The following is a 21,327-nucleotide window of genomic DNA, read 5'->3' on the forward strand; positions in this document are numbered from 1 at the left end:
ACCACCTTGGTGGCGAGACTAGCAAAACTTTGACACATATTTTCGTAGACTAGAGTTTATTTAAATTAATGTACTATCCTATAATATTGTTAGAATCGTAAAACATTTAAATATTGCGCTAATTATTGAAATAAAATTTGTTATTATTATTTAAATTATTCTGCCATATTTATGATACCATATTGAAATATTTTGCATGCTTGTGGATAAGGTTCTCTATGAGTATGTAGCGAATCCTCACCTCATGAGCTCGGGTCAAGGGCATGACAAAAAGAAAACATAACATCAATATGGATGCACTAATTTACCACCACATCCGATCTGTTTTCAACCCCGGAACATTCAATAACTAATGACCCATCAGGGCACAAATTCATCACCGAAGTATCTCTGTGAACAGTTAAACTGGCAGGCCCAGCAACCAGATGCAGGTTTTTGCCTTACCTCTCTCTCTTTCTCTTCCACTGCTTGTTTTCTTTGTTACCCTAACTCTCAACCATTAAAATGATGATGAAGCTATCACTCTTTCATGAACTTTTGAAGGAAAATAAGACAGATGAAAATGTAAAATGACAATTTTATCGCAACCAGGCAACAGGAATTACAGTACGTCGGCTGAATTATTGAAACATCTAAAAAAAATATTCATTTTCCAATGAACTGCTAGCATGTACCTAAATACGACAAGCCCCCGCAAGTAATCTGCTAAGCTTCTGGCATCACTTTCACTGCAAGGTAAAATCCCCATCAACCACTGCACATTCTTACAAATGATTAATGATACTCCCAAGCATAAATAATCTCATGCATGTTACTCCCCTTAAGTTGGGATAAATCCTGCAAGGAGATTTTGTTATACTTGCCTTATCTCTTGTTTCCTAAGAGAGGTTCCACAAGATTCACTTGATGTCTAGGTGTATTAGATTCCCCTTCAGTAGGCTTCTTTAAGATTCCACTTGGCTGTTGTCCTTGCCGATTTTGAGCTCCCTGGAAGAAAGGCAAAGAAAACTTTCCATAATTTAGATCAACACTGTTCTTTCTGCAAGAGAGGTGCAGGGGCAAAGCCTCTCCTCAAGGTACCTTAGAGACATCAAAGTCACTTATTAGGCACATATAATAGCAGAGCCCAGAAAAGGTTTCTGCTTAACTCTTCATTATAAATGCCATAGAACTCAATTTCCTTGAACTCAAGGATAACTAAACAGTGAAAAATCAACAACGGATGGTTCTAAATGACAACTACAATCTAATTTTGAGATGCTTCTACTGATAATAAGTATTAATACTACTCAAGATTGATGTTAAAGGCGACCTTGTTAAAAGAAACTATAAATCTAAAGGAGTCACTTACTGCCATCTTTTGTCCAGTTAACCTCCTAAGCGATGGAGCCCGAGCCACTGATGATGCAGCAGCTGCAGCAGCAACACGAATCCTGCAACAACAGTATCACAATATCATATGCTTTCTGATAATGCAAACAAGATTATGAGTTATATATATATATATATATATATATATATATATATATATATATATATATATGAGAAAGAGAGAGAAGGGGGGAGAGAGAGCACTTGAGATCTTCACTCAAATTTGGTCAAGCCTAGATTAGAGGATAGGGGTTCCGCAGACGATCCGAGCCTTTGAAAGTGATCTACTATCTTTAAACTACTTACACACTAAAAACCATATGATTTGAGGACCCCGAACCTATGCATCAAGTGGTCAAAAAATTAGACAGTTTAAATAACACTTTTTTTTGACCAATTTTTTAACCACTTAATGTACAAGGCTAAAGGTTTTCAAATCACATGATTTTTGGGATATAAGCAACTTAGAGGTAGTAGATCACATATAATGGCTTAGATCATCGATGTAGAACCCCCATTGTCCAATCTAGACCTGACTGGATTTGAATGAAGATCCACTTGAGTGTAGCCAAGTCAAGCTCTCTACATATGAAGTAATAATTTAATTAGTAATGCATACCTTTTGTGCACATCAACATATTCATCTGTCTCATCCACTATCTCCTCCTGCATGAAGAAAATCTCAGATATGGTTATCTTTATATTTGTAAAGAACCTTCATGTCAAGGATGTAAGGGTCCAGGGAAAATACAATGGCTCTTATGGGCAATATTTCAGCAGTTTTAGCTGCTTCCTTCATAATCTGATTATACGTTGTATAGAATCACACAAATTTGCCTAGCGAGTACTTTTTGCTCTCATACTTCTATAAAATACTATCACATAATAATCTACACGGACTCATCATTGATTTATGAATGCATAGTAGTATTTCATCAGAATAAGAAAAGGTTGTTTTTTTTTGTCTGAGATAGTTTTGCATGATCTTAAGATTTCAACATATGAAAACAAGAGAAGCCATCAACTAAATCTAGCATGTTGAGGAATCAAAGTTCTATAACTTACCTGCAAGAGTTCTTCAAAAACATCCTCGAGGGTGATGATACCAATTACTTCCCCATCTTCAATATCCTCAGATAAACGACCCACTGCATTGGTTGCTGCATCATTCAGTTGCAAAGGGAATGCTTTATCTCTATTGACGTGCTTATTTTGCAACTTCTCAATGTCAACAACAACAATATCTGACTTCTCTACTTCAGATAAAAGGGGGCTTGTCAGATTGGAGTCTCCACTCGCTTCTTTATTTTCTTCGGCCTTCTCTGCATAAGGATGTGGGAGATTTTTTGTTTTCCCTTTGGACTTAACAACAGCAGCCATATGACTGCTTCCTTTTTGAAATTCATTCAGTATCTCATACAGCGGCATATCTGCTGGAACCCTGAGGAAATTTCAAGGGTAAGCATACTGTTCGTAAATAAGCACAGAGGGAAAAAATGCTCTGCAGCCTGACCTCGGAATTCTTCTAATGGAAACAGCACTAACAGGAGTTTCTGTCTCAGCACGAACTGTGAGAATACTTTTCACCTGGTTCCAACATGCAACATCTCAAATAAGTAAAGGCAAAACAAATTCTAATCTACCACATGCAGGAAACATCCTCTGCAGCACCATGCAGTATTATTTTGAGATAATATTAGATAAATGTCACCCACCAGCAGAAGGCCAATAATGTTTTTGGGATCCCCTGAATAAACAGGGACACGACTGTGTCCCCGAGCAAGAATCTTGCCCATCGCTTCCCTGAGTATAAGAACAAAACAAAGTGATTGACAACATCATTTTACACACTTGTAATTTTAAAAAGGAAGGTAATGCTAGAAAAGTATTCTGGGTCATGATCACTGTTTAGACAGGCCTATCCGAGGGCTCAGCACCCTTATGCCACAAACCAAGTCTCCTTAAAGTTGCTTTGAGGTTCAAGGATAAAGTTACATCATAGAGAGACTCATGTAACATACTTATCCTCATATCCATCCTTTTTACCAGAAGCATACATATTACTCTTTTAATCTTATTTATCTAATTAAGGAAAAAAAGTTGTTCACGTAGTGAAAAAACTCACCAGTCTAATTTTGAATTAACATCTAATGAGAATGTTGATTCAATAGGTGTCATAGCTTCCTCAGCAGTCTGTACATGAGTAGGAATTTTAGAATTCTAGATCCATCCTTTAAATATGTCAATCTAGGAAGGACCAGCATGCAAATAAGAAAATACATTAGCTCTAATGAGCACCAGTCCTTAACCCTTGTAATAATATAACTAACTGAAGAAATATAGTAGTTCCTTTTATTTTACCACTTTTAGCGTAGCCTGTTTCCTATAAAACAATGCATCCATTACTTAAGATTTGCTGTAAGAAAATGAAAATTCTAAAACAACCAACTAAAAGTAACATTTTATGCTGCATGCTGGAGTCTGCATGTGAGAATGTCAATATGTGATGAAAATAGCTCTTTCATACATGTTATACCTAAAACCTGCATTATGCACTTAAAAGTTTCAAAATATATGTGTCACTTGGTAGTTGACAATTATTTGCTTTGAGATATCACTGTGAGGCTGTCAAATTCATGAAACAGCTATTTCATACTGTTTTTCAGAACATCAATTAAACTGAGTACACTGTACAGAAGAATCATTTGGGAAGTAGTACAGCAAAATGTTCCCAAGTACCTTAGGACAAAAAGCTCGAGAAGCTCTCATGCAAGAAATTTCTGAATAAAAAACTAAAAACTTTTTTTTTTTTTGTTATGATGTACCAAACAACTATATTTGTGTACAGATAATAGGAAACTCCGTGATTTGGTTGAAAAAACTAAAATTTACTTGATTATTAGAGTAATTTGCTAGACTTATTTGCCACTTGCCAAGATCTGTTCTAACAAGAAAAAATTTAGAAAAATCAGATATCTATTTATCTAGTCTCAATATGATCAAAGAATTTCCTAACCAGTTTCATTTAAGAGATTCTAATTGATACCATATTTTATTGAATTCTGTAATTTGGTCGAAAAAACTAATACTTGATTATTAAAGTAATTTGGTAGAATTATTTGCTACTTGCTATGGTCTGTTGTAATGAGAAGAAAATTTAGAAAAATGGGAGATCTGTTTATCTAGTTTCAGTTAATGGAATATGGTCCAGAAATTTCATAAACAGTTTCATTTAAGAGCTTTGAATTGATACCATATTTCACTACAGCAGCCAGACTCCATGTAGAATACAAGGATGAAATCATGGGAAAGGTAAAGGTCTATGTTTTAGGTGCTATAATTACATTGCAAAGATTAACAAGGGCAAACCATCAAAGTTGCAAGGTCCACATCTTGCCTAATTACCTCAATGATTGTCATGCCATCAAATGGGTCTTTCAATTTTGCTAATTTAAGAGTCTATAAAAGCTTCCATTCAGAGAAATATTCAAGATATCCAAAATGACAAATATGCAAGTCAATGACAGTCCTACTTAGATATCAATACTGCAAATAAAATTGTCAACCCAGTAGCATGTATTTTTGGGCCAAGACAAAGCTAACAAGCTTGTTGCTAATTAAGTTGTTCATAATGATCTTTTTCCATAAATAATAAGGTACTAAAAGATGAGACCATGGTTACAACTTGATAAGCAACAAATGCTATTTCGAGCAGAGAAAATAGAGCAGCATCTATTAAGTTGTCTACGATGATTTTTCCCCCTAAAATAATAAGTTACTAAAAGATGAAATCATGATTACAAATTGTAAGTAACAAATGCTACTTTGAGCAGAGGGAGAACAGTCAAACCTAGCTCATCAAAAAATCTTCATGATTGCCAGACCATCCATACGCATAGCGTAAAAAAAAACGACATGCCTCGATCTTCACTAATTTATACAAATATTATCTAACAAAATAGATCTATTAATAAATGGACTCATACAAAATTTTCTATGGTAGGTACTCACTATAAAATACTTAACCGCAATGGAAATATCAAGTTTGGCATTGAAAGAATCCGAGTTGAAGTTTCAAAAAGTCTAAGAGATCAATGGAAATGGAAACTTGTACTACTATTTCGAGTCACCTAATAGGCAAATAAAGAAAATCAAGACATTAAATTACCTTTCGCAACCTACAAGTCTCTAGAAGAAATTTAAAGCAACCAAGATCTTTCTATTTGAACCCTACTAGTACTACTGTTACAATTATCCTATGTTGATTTATTATTCTATGTTATTATTATTATTATTACTATCATTTTTATCCTTTTTTTTTGGGTTGGGCACGGCCGCTAGGGGGGGTGCTGTGTGTTGGGCGGATACCAGAAAATGTTAAATTTTGTTGCCCTACTACTAAAATGGAATCCAACTTGTGATCTTTCCAAAACATCTATATTGATGTTTACAACTTTTATATCATCTGTCAATGCATGTCAAGCAAGCGTATGATCCTTTCATAATAAAAAGGTGGCCATGTGCAGCAGATTAAGATGGTTTGAACTTCAATATTTATAAATTTAGAGTCTCATGATTGAAGAGAACAAGCACAAAAAGCCATCAGTTTAGAGCAATATACCTTTTCAGTTAAATCTAATGCTCCACTAATTATTGTTGTCTCATCATGGGTGAGCTCACCACCTTTGCCAGCCTAACATGATCAAAGCAGTGCAAGTATCACACAACAACCATAAAAAAATTGCTTAAAAAAATGCCCATCTTACTGGACATATGCCCTAGTGAGATCTGAGGAACAATACTTGCATTAAAAGGTAGATTTACCTCTTTGCCATGGATAGAAACAAGAGCTTTTAACTGAGCACGTCTAAAAAGTGCAGATTCACCATGTCCAAGTGCACAATCTAGAAGCTGGGAACATAAACAGTATAGAAACATCTAAATCAGTGCTGTCAGTTAAAGTGACCATAAAATAGAATATTTAGCAATCTTTCGAGAGATGGACCTGGTAAAGAAAAAAGCAACATATAAAGCAATTGTACATAAACAATAAAAGATAATGCAACAGTGGCATTATATGTTATCATATTCTTAATTTGATAACTATAACCAGTGATAATAGTGGAAAGCTTGAAAAGTTCCAGTCTATAAGACAAAATGGAAAACATCCTTAATCAAAATCAAGTAACAAAGTTCAACTTGGGGGCCTAGCCACCAGCCAAACCTGAAATCATTAGCATAATACTAGTGATGGCCCTTAATTTTGTAAAAAGACACTAAAATAAGCTAGCACAATGGTAGAAGCATGCATATGGAGAGATAAAAACCATTAATTAAATGATAAAATCATTGAATGCACTGAGTGATAAACAGCAAATTCTTTTTCTTATAACAGTTTTACATGTTGTGTTTCAGCTCATAAGAACCAGAAATCAGACCAAAAACATACAAGGAGCTGGATAAATTTTGGGTGGGATTCAGCCCTCCCCTTCCATCAAAAGGAAAAAAAAAAAAGAGTAACAAAGAGAAGAAAATAAAGTACTGGTAAGAAATATATTATCACATAAAAGAACCATTAATTTATTAACAGTCGGAGAAACTGGTACAAAAAGACGGGCTAGAAATACCATGCTCTTATAATAAGTGATTTATTATTTATATTAATGTACACTCAACGAACACTTCAAAGATTTATCACCTAAGTTACTCAAAAGCAATACCAGAGATGTCCATCTTGAAAGATAGAAAAGAACAGAACAAGAAAATTATCAAGTATTAAAAGAGAAAAGTAGTGCTTCATATAGGGAGCTCATAGTCAGAAGCAAATTATAACATGACCATGTGATTCCTTTATTTGTACAAATTACCTTCCCAATAGGATATGCTACTGGATAACAGATGAGCATCACAATGCGCACAAGCCATACAAAATTAGCACCCACAGCCAATCCATATCTCGTGCATATGGCTTGTGGAATAACCTGAAGCACAAAATAAAATTTGATATTATCCTCTTAATCTCAATGACTTGGCACTGACAAACACTGAAGTGAAGCATAATTAAAGCATAATTGACTTGGAAGAACATACCTCTCCAAAAGCTAGAACAAGTGTAACAGACAAGACAACAGCCAAGAAAGGATGAAATATCTTGTCAAGGAATATAGGAAGAGCCTGCACGATGGCATGATTAATGTAAATAGATAGAAGAAAATAAAAGAAGCAAAATTGATAAAATAGTCGCTAAAATAAATTTCTAATCTGAATAAGATTTTAGAACACAAGAAACGACAACATTTTCAGAATATGAATTGCTTGAAAACTAACCAAGTTCTGGTTTCTCTTTTGCTAAACTCCATTCAATCTTGATTAAGTTTAATGTGAATTGCTGGTAATGTAAATCTATCAACTATCTAGCAAAAGGTAGTTACCATCACATATCATGACCATCATCCTACAAAATGTGTATTATGGTAACCAAAGTCTGCAATCTCAGTACCAGGTATCAGTTTGGTACGGTATGGTATGGTACATCTCTTTGCCGAGATAACTCTCTTATTTATTTTCTCAATTTTCATCTCAGTACACCTCAGTACGCCTTAGTACGGGCAGTATGAGGATTGTACCGATTTGAATGCGTGTTTTATACTAGTTCTCTTCCGGTAGGGTACGGTATGCCCCATACCAGACGGTATGGAGCAGTACGACAGACCTTGATGATAACTATATACACCCCTGCTAAATGATACTTTATGAATGTATAAAGAAAATTATGGAAATACTACATTCTAGTTTCATGTGTTTGGAATACAGTGTTAATTGTACTAGAATTCAGAATTTGCTCCATTAAAAAACTATTATATTATAAATCCCATTCATCATAAAAAATAATAGAATCCTTCTAATATTAAGTATAACTAAATACTTTGTGGATTGGTGGAAGTCTTCTGATTGAGGGAAAACTAAAGAAGGGAAAAAGTAGCAAATATATGTCACTATTGGAGTCCAGATATAAATGGCATCTGGGTCACAAAGAAAAGTCCTGTCACAAAAGCTTTTGTCATTATAATAGTAGAGAACTCATCGTGCATGACTAAATGTTGATATCAATAGATAAATTTATGTATATGTAGAGTCTGTACATATGCACCCTCTTTATGGCATCTTACGCACTTAGTCTAGTGCATCCTTATGGCTCGCATATGTTAGGCATGTGCCCTAATGGAATAAGAAATTCACTTCCATGTTGCAATTCAATCCATGCATGAGTCATGGATCTGGCGTGAGACCAATCCCTAGAGTGAGTCTGGTATCATCTTCCATCTACTCATCAAGTCTTTTCATCATAATCTGTGTTTTTTTTAGTTCTTTATTTCTTTAAGTCTATTTCAGTTTTTTCCATGTCCTCGATCCCCATTTGTTGTTCTTGATATCTAAAGAGCACATCATCCCACCATAAATCTTACTGCATAGAGCGGTTGTTTAACAGCCCTTTTCAAACTTTTTATTTCTTTATTTCCATCTTTGCTCAACATTTAAAACCTAGATTCAAATCCAGACTGGATCCTATTCAATCCATCCCATAGAAAACCTACATTTCTAGTGGCTGTCCTGTTTTCTTTGATAAAACCCTGACCCTAAGCCACAAGAAACTCTTAAGTCCCTGCTGCTATTCTCTTGGCCTGAAAGGCACTCGATACGGATATGTCGAATCGGCCCCCATACCGGGCGTACCGACACAGTAACAGGGTGGCACCAGTATGGAACCCGGTATTGAGACGGCATACCTTGCATAGTAGAAAAAACATTCATACATTTAAATAGGCTGCTTTGGGCTCATAGCATCTACTATAGCGCTTGTTATTCGTTATTCGCTATGAAACCCCCTAGCCACTACGTGCCCACTATCTATTTTTTTAATACATTGCATTTAACTAAACTTTTTATAAGAATATCACATTTTGTATTATTTTAATAACTAATCTAAGAAAGAAAGAAAGAAAACATTTAAGCATATTTCATTAAGATCCACTTTAGTAATCTATTTAAGCAAGAAAAAATCCATCCAAATAAAAATCTATTTTCTCTCGCAATTCCATTTTAATGTACCAATTTATTCTAAAAGAAGATAAAAGAAAACTCATTTAAACAGAAAAAGAATCATTGGAACATACAACATTTTCTAGTTAGTCAACACGCTCAACAAGATTGCATCTTGCCTAGTATAATAGCAAAACTTAGCCAAAAATAATTTAAATTGGATCGTTAGAGCTTTCGTTAAACATGATACTGAATAATTTAACAATTTCAATCAACTCTGGTCAAAACTAGCGAACACTGGTCCATACCAAAATTTTGGTAGATCTGTGACCAGTCTTGGCTGAAATGGATCAGTTTCAAGAGAAACTTCAAACCTTCTTCCGCACTAGGGAAGGTTCTAGCTGAAATACTGCTTCAAGAGGAACAAAGAATATTGATGCTCCACTTGACTTATGCCAGTCCAACTTCATGATACGGCTTTACTGCAACATACTAGTCTCAGAACTCAGAAAAAAATTTCCCAGACAAAACCATTCTCCACTTGTTCTTCATCACCTCTCTGCAATATAAGGGTTCACTGCAGTGGGGCGTTGATATCCTAAACAAACCAAAAGATAGACAAGGAGAGGAAAGTAGTAAGGCACTACTTAAATTTGTGAGAGGAAGAGGACTTGGGCCGCTACTTCAAAAGCAAGACACTGGCTTAGCGGGGCATCTTAAATATCTAGAGACCTATTTTGAGTTGTGTTATTTCTTTTTCAGAATGAATTTGATTTGTCATACAAAGATTATCCACTTTTGCAATGTTAGCCACCATCATGTAATAGTATAGAACCAATTATTATGGTGTAGAAGCTTCCAGGTGCACTCTCTGTTTGTGACCATTCAAATAATTAAACTGTGCAAATGCTGCAATGGATATTTGCTGTTTGATATCACATTGATGCAGACTCAATTGATAAATTAGATTATATTCACTAAAGGAAATAGAATTTGAACTCTGTAGGAACGTATTCCCAAATGTCAACATAGATTTCAGATATAAAGATTTTTGCAAAGAGAATGACTAAACAACCAATTTGGGTGCTCCTAGGCCCACAAATGGAGAAAACTTTAATATATGAGAAAGTCTTGAAAAAGAAGGTATATAGTTAACTTCTAACATTATAGCAGCAACAAACCCCAGTAAAAAAGGCCTACAACTGGTCCCCACTTTCCTTGTCCTTTTGACTGACCACCAATTTCCCCACAAAGTTTACCTATTAAAAGAAATTAGAAAGTATGGACTCTCATTGTCTGAACAGGAAAAAGAACAAACAGGACTTAAAGGAAGTTTCAGCCACTCCAAATCCAGCCTCCTTTCCCTAAAGTTCCTTTTTCTTTTCTTATTAAAAAGGCCAGTTCTTTTGAACTAATGCCTGTGCAACCTCCATTAAGAAACTTGCAAACTGTGAAACTTCTAAAAACATGACATTTGTCCTATCATTTTGGATGAAATCCCCAATTCTTAGCATCACAAACCGAGGGGCAAGCTTCTGCACAAGCAAGTAAGGCCCTGGCAAGAATTGGGATCAACTTCTTTCCCTATTTAACGAAATAAAGGAGAAAGGGGAAGAGAGCGCCTTTTTCAAGGCGACCGTGAAAGTTATCCAAGAAGTAGAACGGTGGGGAGGGGGAAAAGGGGGGTCTATAATAGAAGCCCCCCCGGACGTAGCCTCTTCGGCGAACCGGGTTAACAAATAACGATCATTCTTAGGTTGAACCCTGATTCTTTTCGAATCTGGCAGTGCTGGTTCGAGTCCAGCTCGTTATAAGGCAGAAGAAATAGTTGTAAAGTGCCATAACATAGGCTATGAACTAAAATAAGTCTTCATTATCCAAAAAAACTAGTGTTGCCCAAGAAGACAACCTAAGAGGGGGGAGGGTGAATTGGGTTTTAATTAATTATTGACCAATTAAATAAAAGGTGAGTGATTAACTAAATCTATTGCAAGTAGATTAGTTATATCACTAGATGCAATGACCGAAGAGAGAGAAAGAGACAAAGACCAATACAAACACAGAGAGGTTTATAGTGGTTCGGAGCCAACACTTGCTCCTACGTCTACTTTCCAAGCCTCACTTGGGAGTTCACTATAATCCCTAAGATTACAGCCGGTTGTTTTCCAAGCTCACAACTAAACTTGTTGTTTTCACGAGATCACAATGAACTCGGTCGGTTTTGACAGGCTCACCGACTAGAACCAAACGATTGTTTTTCCGGGGTTACAATCAAACCCAGTTGGTTTTTCCCAGTTCACCAACCACAACCTTACACCGTTGGTTTTATCTTTGGCTTACCAATAAACCTTACAACCCTTGATTCAATCCCCTGATTGAGTCAAGTACAAAAAGCAAGAGTTTAAAGTTCACAAGTAGAGCTTCTGAAAAGCAAATATGAACAATATAAACAAGATTGAGTTAGAAGCCCTCAAACATATTTGAGATGAGGAAGAGGGGCTTCTCGATTTCTAAGTCTCCTCTTGAATGAACCAGAGGATGGGGAACAGTGGTAGAGCTTTTAATGCGAAGGAAGCCTTTTTGATTTTAGTTGAATGCACTTCTCCCTTCTTTTGCTTGGACTCGCTCTTGAGATGCTTTTGGTGGTTGAAAAACTTTAATGCTCAAGTGGAATAACTCTCTTGTTTTCTACTACTGTTCACTCTGGCTATTTAAGTGATCCCCTTTGAAAAATAGCCGTTAGAGACTGATTTGGAGCCGTTCTGACCCATCTGCACAATCTGATAATGTATCCGTTGGGATCGAAGTCGACTCGCGCGATCTGGAGTCGACTTGGCTATTACTGGAGTCGACTCGCGCTATACTGGAGACGACTTGGCCACTGTTTCAAATTTGAATTAAAGTGCATGCCTTATCCTGGAGTCGACTCGGACCAAACTGGAGTCGACTCGCCAACATCTGGAGACGACTAGGGTACTTAGGGGTCGGCTCATTCTCAAAAATCTAGAAAACCCATTTTCTGTTTTTTTTCCTCGAGTCGACTCGGGTTAACTTGGAGTCGACTCGACTGACTTGAGAGGCGACTCGAGATCTTCTGAAGACGTCTCGCTCTCAGAGACTAAAAATTGATTCTCTGTCTTTTTGAACATATCTGCCTCGGAGTCGACTCGGGCCTTGTTGGAGTCGACTCGGCTAATTTGGGAGCCGACTCTGGATCCATTGGAGACGACTCGATATCAGGTCTTCAAAAATCAATTCTCTACCGTTTTCACTGTGTTCTTCTGGGAGTCAACTCGAGACCATTTGGAGTCAACTCTCCAAGCATCGGAGTCGACTCGCAATCTTTTTGAGTCGACTCACTCTTAGGGTCGAAAATCCAACGTTCTGTCTTTCTGTCTGTTCTCAGTGGAATCGACTCGGGACTATCTGGAGTCGACTCGCCAAGCACCGGAGTCGACTTGCAAGCTTTTGGAGTAGACTCGCTCTCAGGGTCGAAAATCCATCGTTCTGTCTTTCTGTCTGTTCTCAGTCGGAGTCGACTCGCAGAGTCCCGGAGTCGACTCGCAGAGTTCCGGAGTCGACTCGAGCTTGTGCCAGAAACTTCAAGTATCCCGGAGTCGACTCGCAGAGTCCAGGAGTCGACTCGTGATGCAGACTTTGGTTCAGACCGAGTTCAATACTTAACCAAAAGACTCTGAACTAAAGCTTAAGGCACTTAGACAGAATTTAATAAAGATTTCCGTGAAACACTAGATTGAATTCATTAGAACAACATAAAACATACTCAAGTGCTTTGAACTCATCAAAATCAACTAGGGAAATATTCAATCACTCCACAACTAGCATTTAACCCATGCGATACCCGGGTTACCATTTTTTCTCCTTTTTTCCAACTATTCTTGAAATGTAATATAGCAATGTAAGTTATGTAACAAATTAATATAAATAGGTCTCAAGAACTAAATTTTTGTCATACATTAAGCAATAAACTTTAATGATTGCTGAACAGAAACTCTAATAATTAATATCAACGCTTATTAATACTAGCTTCCATATGGCGAATAGAGAACTTTATACAAGCCGAGCATCCATGCAAAAACTCCCATCATTAATATTAATGTCGTTATCATCAACCCCGCGTGATATGCAAGATAAGGTTTTCTTCTCCTTTTCAACTACTTTTGAAATGCGATAGAAATGTAATAAATTATAATAAATAGAAGGCTTTGATAGCCAAATTTTTGTTGCATATAAGCAATTAACTTTAATGATAGTTGAACAGAAACTCCTATCATTAATATTGATATCACTAATACCGGCATCTTCATAGCGAATAGAGAACTCCGCACAAGCTGAGCTTTTGTGGAAAAATTCTCATCATTAATAACGACATCACTAATACCAACCCGTCCGATGCACAGGGTAAAGTTTTCTTATTTTTCTGACTGTTCTTAAAATGCTATGTAAAAATATAGCAAATATAAACTACAAGGCTACAATAAACAAATTTCTGTCACACATTAAGTAGTGAACTTTAATGATGGCGAGCAGAAACACCTATCTAAGGCTACAAATGGGTCGAATTGACTCGTGACCCGACCCTACCCACTTAGACCTGATACCACCCGATTTAAAAGACCCATGGGGCCGAGTTGGGTTCTAAAATTGGACCCATTCTATTTTTAGCTCGGATCTAAGTTTGCTAAATTCTGATCCGATCCGATTCGACCCGATCTGTTTGATTTTTGGGGCAATTTTAGGTTTCCTACCCTACGACCCGAACCTGATACACTGTTAGGATCCGCAAGGGTGCATAAGGGTCTCTAACTCTCTTTCCTCTAATCTCTTCTTGTGTTTGAGGATGAGAGAAATGGAAGAGACTGCCTTTTGTGTACTGTTGAATGGCATGAATTTTACATTCAGGCTTAGATTGATTACATTAAATGGAAACACTATTCCCCCATGAAGGAAGTTCAAACTAATGAAGGCAAAATAGAGTATAATTTTGCCATGTGGAAAAAGATGGATTCATGATGAGTCCTTTATAGCTATTGAACTTTGTCATGTATTATTATCAAAACTATATTCCTCATCTTGGCCCATGCATGCTTTGTAAGTAATATGTTTAGAAAAAATAATAGCAGATGCATTCTAACAAATTCAGAAGATACCATTGTTGAATAAAAAGGATTAACATAGATGTAATTTTCTACTCAAAAAAAAGTATTGCATATATGAACAATTTTTATTTTTTGTGGAGCTAATAAGGTTGAGCCTATCATTATTAGGTTAGTTTGTAATGGCATCAATCCTTAATGCTTAGGCACTTTCACTTGTATGGTCCTACATAATCTGCTTTCTGTAGTTTTCACACATTGCAAAAGAAACAAAGTACAGAGAATGACAAGTACAGGGATTGAACCCGGACCGGATCTGGAACAAATTTTTTTGGGTTGGGGATGGGTTATATAGGGACCCAACCCGAATGACCCATTGGGTCAAAAATTAGCCATGGACTTGATCTGACCCAACCCGATCTTCTATTGGGTTAGAATGAATGGGGATCCCTATCAATATCAAAATGAAGATTCTTATATAAGAAATCCTTTCTTTCCATAGATGTATCTGGTCTGAGACGGTACGACCATGAAAAAAAAAAGGCCCAACGCTTCTAGAGTTCGCTGCTTTTCCCAGGCCGGAGAAGGGCAACTACTGATTGATCGCCTTTGTTTGATATGTGTTCAATTCAGTACAATACAAACTACAACTACACCAAAGCGGAAGGGTCTAAGTCCAACATTAAGATCCAACCAAGGAACCGGGTTGGGTCGAGGCCACTCATGACTCGGTCCAACCTGAACCATTTGCACTCCTACTCCTATCAAATATCTAAATTGATATCATAATATTAGTTTAGATAATTATAATACTTATATATTTTAGTTACATAGTACTCTCAAGTATAAATTATATCAATGCTATAAGTATCATCGATGCTTAATATTAGTAATAGTAAGATACTCCATTATCTATCACCTATACTCATTTATCATTAACGGGACAGATAACATAATACTCACTTACAACAAATATCTAATACTCACTTATAACAAATATCTGTTAGTAAGTAATCATTGAAGGCCTATCTTTCTTTTCTATCAGTTATAAGAGCCCTACTTATTATCCAAAATAAGGAACCATATGGTATTTTTAATATGGCGACCATATGGCAAATGGATAGCTCAGCTTGATAAATTTTCATTTCACATTACGAAATATGAGTAAATCACATTCACATTTTTTTTCTTTTCTTAGTATGTTTCCCTCATATAGACACAACTATGACAATTTATTTACTAATGTATAAATCTCTAAATCCTCTTTCAATAGATCACCAAAGATTATTAATCTTCATATCGATATGGGTTGTTTCAATTCAAGTGCTTGTTTCATAGCAGAGTCATACCTTGGAAATCGGCTATTTAACCTAATATGTGTCCAATGTCAAAAGACGTATAAGCCAAAAGACAACAAAACATAGAGCTGTTCAATTAACGTACTAAAGCATATCAAAATACCGGCCTCATGCAATACATGAGGTACGATTTTTATCTCCTTTTTAGAAGTATTCTTGAAATGCAATATAGTAATATAACAAAATATAATAAATATAAGGCTTTTCTGCTGCACATTAAGCTAGGAACTTTAATGATAGCCAAGCAGAAACTTTCATCAAATATCTAAACCAATAATGGTAATATTAGTTTAGAATTTAGATAAGTATAATAGTTATCGATTTTAGTTAGATAATATTTTCAAGTACCAATTATACACATATTAATTATATAAGTATAACATACTTATATAATTGATACTTAATATTGATAATAGTAAGATACTCTATTATCCGCCACCAAGGTTTGTCGTACCGATTAGCACCATATCGTACCAAATACCATACCAAGCATACCATACCATTACCAAACCAGTATGTGGTACCATACCATTCGACACTTGGTATGTCGAATCTTACTGTACCATACCACGTACCAATACTAAAATAGGATGGTACTGGTATAAGGTCCGGTACCAAGACGGTGAATCTTATTTGTCACTTATACTCACTTATCATTAAGGGTACAAATAATATAATATTGATATATAATAGATATCTATTAATAAGTGATCACTAAAGGCCTATGTTTCTCTGGTATCAGCTATAAGAGCAAATAACAATTGTTATGTGCCGCAAAATATATTATTTTATTAATTAGGTACTTAAGTTGTACTTATGATGACTACTACAATAGTAATAGATACTTATAAAAAAAATAGTGATAGTACTTTTTAATCACCTTTCACTTAAAAAATATTATTTCTCAAATTATACAATCTTCTTTAGAAGAAAATTGATGCAAAGAAATTGAACTTTGAATAAATATTTAATTAATAAATGATGCAAATGAATATAATGGTTGTTATTGACATTAGAACCAACTATTATACAATAAAAATGTGTTATAAGAGATTCATTCATTATAAATAAGATTTTTATTTAACAAGAGGGAAGATATTAAGATTTTTTAAACTTATTAAGAGAAAAAATTGATGAATATAATCAGTTCTCACCAAAAGTAGAGAGTTTGATGAATGACTATAGTCATTATATATATATAACAGACTATGCAAAATAAAGAACTATAATAAATAAGAGCCTTGATTATTATCCAAAATAACAAACCATATTAATGATATTCAAGGTTCGCCATCTCAGTACCGGACCCTGTACTGGTGCCACACTAGCACAGTGTCACAATAGTACGAAATTTTTTCAGCATACTGAGGTCGGTACGCCACCCATAGCGGTACCGGTACCGAACTAGTACGGTATGATGCGGTACACTCTGTACTGCTTGGTATTAATAACATTATAAATGTCCACATGGTGGATGGAGAGCTTAGCACAAGCTAAGCCTCTATTTTAGTTATATAATAGATAATAGATTGCAAAAGATTGAAAACTAGTAATCTCACTCCTATTCCTCTCACAAATAAAACCTAAACAATGCAAAATGAAATTCTAACCCTCCTAAGCACTTAAAAAGTTTTAAACATAAAGCCTTACCCTCATAAGCACTATAGTTATCAGCTAAAACCATCCTAGCAGTTGAATATAAAGCCTTTTTTTAATCTTCAAGCTCCTACTCTCTTGCGCATGGTTCGTTGTATCGCCCGTTTGGGACGTATTGAACTATGCTAAGGGAGAACCGGGACGGTTTCCCCTTTCGATTCAAAACAGGGCACGATCCGCTCTAAATCAGATGGTTCGGAGCAATCCCAAGGCAAACCAGGCGGTGCACCTTGATTTGGCCCAATTCGCCTAACCCCCCAAGGTCTACCCACCATAGAGCTTGGCAAGCATGGACATATTAAACAACCTTCTGTGAAATGCCATATCTCTTGTTTGATGTATCTATTGAAAGGTGTCAATGAATTGGTGATACTTTGATCGGTCCTAAACAATGTTATAATTAGAAATCATGATATATAAATTTGTATATTTGCTAATTTTCATTATATGTAAATGTGTTAGCATCAAAAATGGTGGAAAAGACACTATTATTGTAGGATGCATGTTGTCTTTTATACACTACAAAAAATCTGAAAGGTTGGTATTACAAATTTCGCCAATGGTAGTTTTATTGAAATATTTAAAATCATGAGTGATGTCTGAATTAATTGTTCACAAGTAATTAACACTTGCACTTTGTGAATTTTATGTAGATGATGAACCATCTAAATACATATTACTTTTAATAAATTTCTATTATATAATTAAGACATGTATTTATTCAAAGTTATTTTTTAACATGTCCATGCATTGCTGTACCTATTATCAAATAGAAAATTAGAAACTCATATACATGCTCCAATCTGACTCTTATATTCTTTTCCAAGCCACACTAATAGAATCACCTATGACCTGTTTATCAAGTTTGCATCTAGCACTACAACCATGGTACTTTTAGTGCTATAGGTAAAACTTTGCCCTTTAATCAATAGCCAATGCATATTATTGTTTAGTTACCATCTTCCAGCTAAATATCCTATTTAGAGCTCCTTGCTCTGTTAGCTACATAACTATCCATCTGAATTTCTATTTACAGCTTTGCTACAACTAGTGGCTTATGCAGATCATCACCTCAAGTTTCTACTGCAAAAAAAAACACATCTGGATTCATCATCAAATAGTGAATCATGATCCCATGTGTTGATTCACTTATCTGTTCCGAACCTAGGATAAAGGCATCATGCTTTCTTTTATTTTCTCTCCTGCTAATAGCATGTTACCTGCATTATACACAATATGAAACCAATGATGGCATGGCATTCACCATCAAGTTAACGTACATAAAAGGAACAGACATGGACAATAACTAGCCCTAACTATAAAGCCTATCCCAACTAAAAGAAAAAGATATAAGAAAAAGAGAAACAAACTAAAACATTTGGTGTTTGGGCTACTTGCTTTTTAAGTTGAAAATAGAGATCTTTTGGAAAACTAAACATGATTTTGACTCTTCCATGTAGTGTCATTTCAAAATAAAAAAGGCACTAAGTTGTTGCTAAGACATAAACTAAAAACAAATATATTGGACTTCACAAAGAAATCTAACTAATCTAGCACAATATAGAATTCAGCACAAGATGAAACAAACATAGAGAGCTACAATTTTAAGGCTAGACAACTTACTTTTTATTCACTAAATATCATTTTAAAATATTATTACTGCCCAATTTTTTTTAGTTTTTACTTAGAAGCATAATGCACCTAAAGCATGTCCAGATAATCAACAGTATAAGGGGCTTTGGGGGTGGGGGGGGGGCAGTGGCACTTGTGACAAAAACCCAAGTTGACCAATACTGTAGTGTATTACTAGGGTCCAAAAACCCTTGTGACAGAAAAATTATCAGATGCCAAACTATGATAAGGAGTGGCACTTTTTAGTCATCTTATCAATTAAAGACTGCTACCTAAAGATTCACACTAAATTTAACAAGCATCAAGCAAACAAAATCTCAGTCTATAATCCATCAAGAGCAGTAAAAGTGTATTAGTAGAAGTAGATGTACATGATATTGCATTTACTTACACTATAATTTCATTATAATTGTGTGATTATTTTTAAAAGGAATATTTTATATAGTATTGCTGGCTTTGAAAGTGGGATTCTCCACTCGCCCCAAAGCTTCAATATGTACTATACATCCATGGGTTAAAATAATTTGCAAAGATAAATTCAGTTAAATGACAAACCTCCATGGCTGCAGCATTACATAAAAGCAAAGTCACGAGAAGTTGGTGCTGCTTTTGAACAACAGGAAGGATGGTAGCTGTGAGAAGGGACAAACAGAGTGACAGCAGTAAGAAGAGACAGAAATCTGATTAACAAAAAAGGACCCAACCAATAAAGTGAAACTATGCAGCACAGCATTCACTAGCAGCATTCGTTATCATGTAGCTTGCCAACAGTCTTATCATAGCAAGATATCCGATGTAATGACTGACGAGCTAAAAATGCAATCAAAGAACAAATCAAATCATACTTTGTGAATATGAGAGACTACAAGACATCACAGATCAAATTGCAAATGTCTAACCAAAAGAGCATTCATCGCAATCGGATCGATTCAAATGAAAACATATTTAATCTAATATAAAACCACATATTCAACCACAGAACTCAAATTCTCAACTATTCCATACTTCCAAATCCGTTTACACTTATCGAGATTCTAAAAACAGAAATAAATAAATGAAAAATTAGCTTTTACCGTAATGGACACAGACTTAGCCATGAAATGAAAATCAAGAAAGAGCATATAATTCCTCCAAAAATCTTCAAAATTAAATAGAAATGGAGAAGAACAGGAGCAGAACTCGCTGATCCAAGAACCAATCAAGATCCTGATCGTTAAAAAAAAAAATCAAAATCAAAATATCCTCCTTCGCGAGAGCTTCTTTACCAAGATTTTAACAACTGAGCCGAATCGCTCCACATAATTATCATCATCAAAATGATCAAAACAGAGCTCGAGATATCTCCAATCCAGACCAGCTAAAGCTAGAAGAATAAAACAGAGCAAAGAAAAGCTCAAGATTTCCACAATCCAAATCAGCTGAGAGCCAAAAAGGAGGAGGAGGAGGCATCACCGCTACATCGAAGAATCAAGAATCAAGAATCATAACCAGACCTGCCTGCTTCTTCTCGGTGGGGGTGCCGCTGCGCTGGAGGATCTCGAGCTCGACGAGGCCGAGCGACATGAGCCCCAGTGTGAGCCCGGACATGATCCCGGCGAAGAGAACCAGGAGGCACGAGATCCCCGCGTAGGCGTACCAATTCAGCGACCCGAACGGGATGTCCTCCCTCTCCAGCACCACCACCGTCCCCCCTCCGCCGCCTCCACCGGCAGCGGGGGCTCCCATCCCCGCCGATATCACCATCCTCGCCACCGCGAGGGCGCTCACCGCATGCATCGCTCCGATCAACCCAACCCAATCCCCACAACCAAATCTCCGAATCCTAATCCTTGATTTAGATTTGAAGAAAATATATATATTTATTTATGATTATATAAAATTGTTTCTGAGGGTACTCGCGGCTTAGGTTTAAACTTAAACGGTAAGCAAAATGCCACCTAGGAATTTAAAATACTACACGTCCCCCAAAAACTCGCCGTCTAGGGGCTCGAACACTGGCATGACGCCAAGTTAAGGCAGCGTTAGAAGTTACAGGCGATGTTATGGGGTGAATGTAAGAGAAGGAATCGGGGATTAGGATTGTGATCCCCACGGCTGGAGGCAACCGCAGACTTTGAACACTAAGTCGTCTCTTCGCGTACGGACGGTTGTGA

General features: G+C 36.1%; 1 protein-coding gene across 2 annotated transcripts; it reads right to left on the reverse strand.

Annotated features, from left to right (window-relative positions):
• Window positions 1–322: 322 nt before the first annotated feature.
• LOC103696547 (DUF21 domain-containing protein At4g14240-like) lies at window positions 323–21,011 on the reverse strand. Of its 2 annotated transcripts, none has more exons than XM_008778215.3 (14): window positions 20,668–21,011; window positions 19,730–19,806; window positions 7,462–7,545; window positions 7,239–7,352; window positions 6,196–6,282; window positions 5,993–6,064; window positions 3,497–3,564; window positions 3,087–3,174; window positions 2,885–2,958; window positions 2,437–2,812; window positions 1,991–2,037; window positions 1,352–1,433; window positions 864–987; window positions 323–728 (listed from the first exon to the last, which is right to left on the reverse strand). In XM_008778215.3, exons 1-13 carry the CDS (start codon window positions 20,948–20,950, stop codon window positions 865–867), a joined length of 1,575 nt encoding a protein of 524 aa, XP_008776437.1. In that variant the 5' UTR covers window positions 20,951–21,011; the 3' UTR covers window positions 323–728; window position 864. The 2 variants fall into 2 exon arrangements, with proteins under 2 accessions (XP_008776437.1, XP_008776436.1); XM_008778214.3 differs by having other exon boundaries at window positions 323–754.
• Between the last annotated feature and the right edge of the window lie 316 nt (window positions 21,012–21,327).

Source organism: Phoenix dactylifera, unplaced genomic scaffold (genome assembly GCF_009389715.1).
Source record: "Phoenix dactylifera cultivar Barhee BC4 unplaced genomic scaffold, palm_55x_up_171113_PBpolish2nd_filt_p 000026F, whole genome shotgun sequence".
In the NCBI taxonomy this organism is placed as follows: domain Eukaryota; kingdom Viridiplantae; phylum Streptophyta; class Magnoliopsida; order Arecales; family Arecaceae; genus Phoenix; species Phoenix dactylifera.

What these genes read in the sequence shown, in the direction of transcription:
- LOC103696547 (XM_008778215.3), bottom strand. Translation starts at nt 20,950, where the DNA reads ATGCATGCGGTGAGCGCCCTCGCGGTGGCGAGGATGGTGATATCGGCG. An exon ending in GTAATGCTGCAGCCATGGAG is followed by an intron (nt 7,546 to 19,729) that starts GTTTGTCATTTA and finishes GCCATCGTGCAG; the next exon opens with GCTCTTCCTATATTCCTTGA. An exon ending in GTTAATTCAAAATTAGACTG is followed by an intron (nt 3,175 to 3,496) that starts GTGAGTTTTTTC and finishes TCTTATACTCAG; the next exon opens with GGAAGCGATGGGCAAGATTC.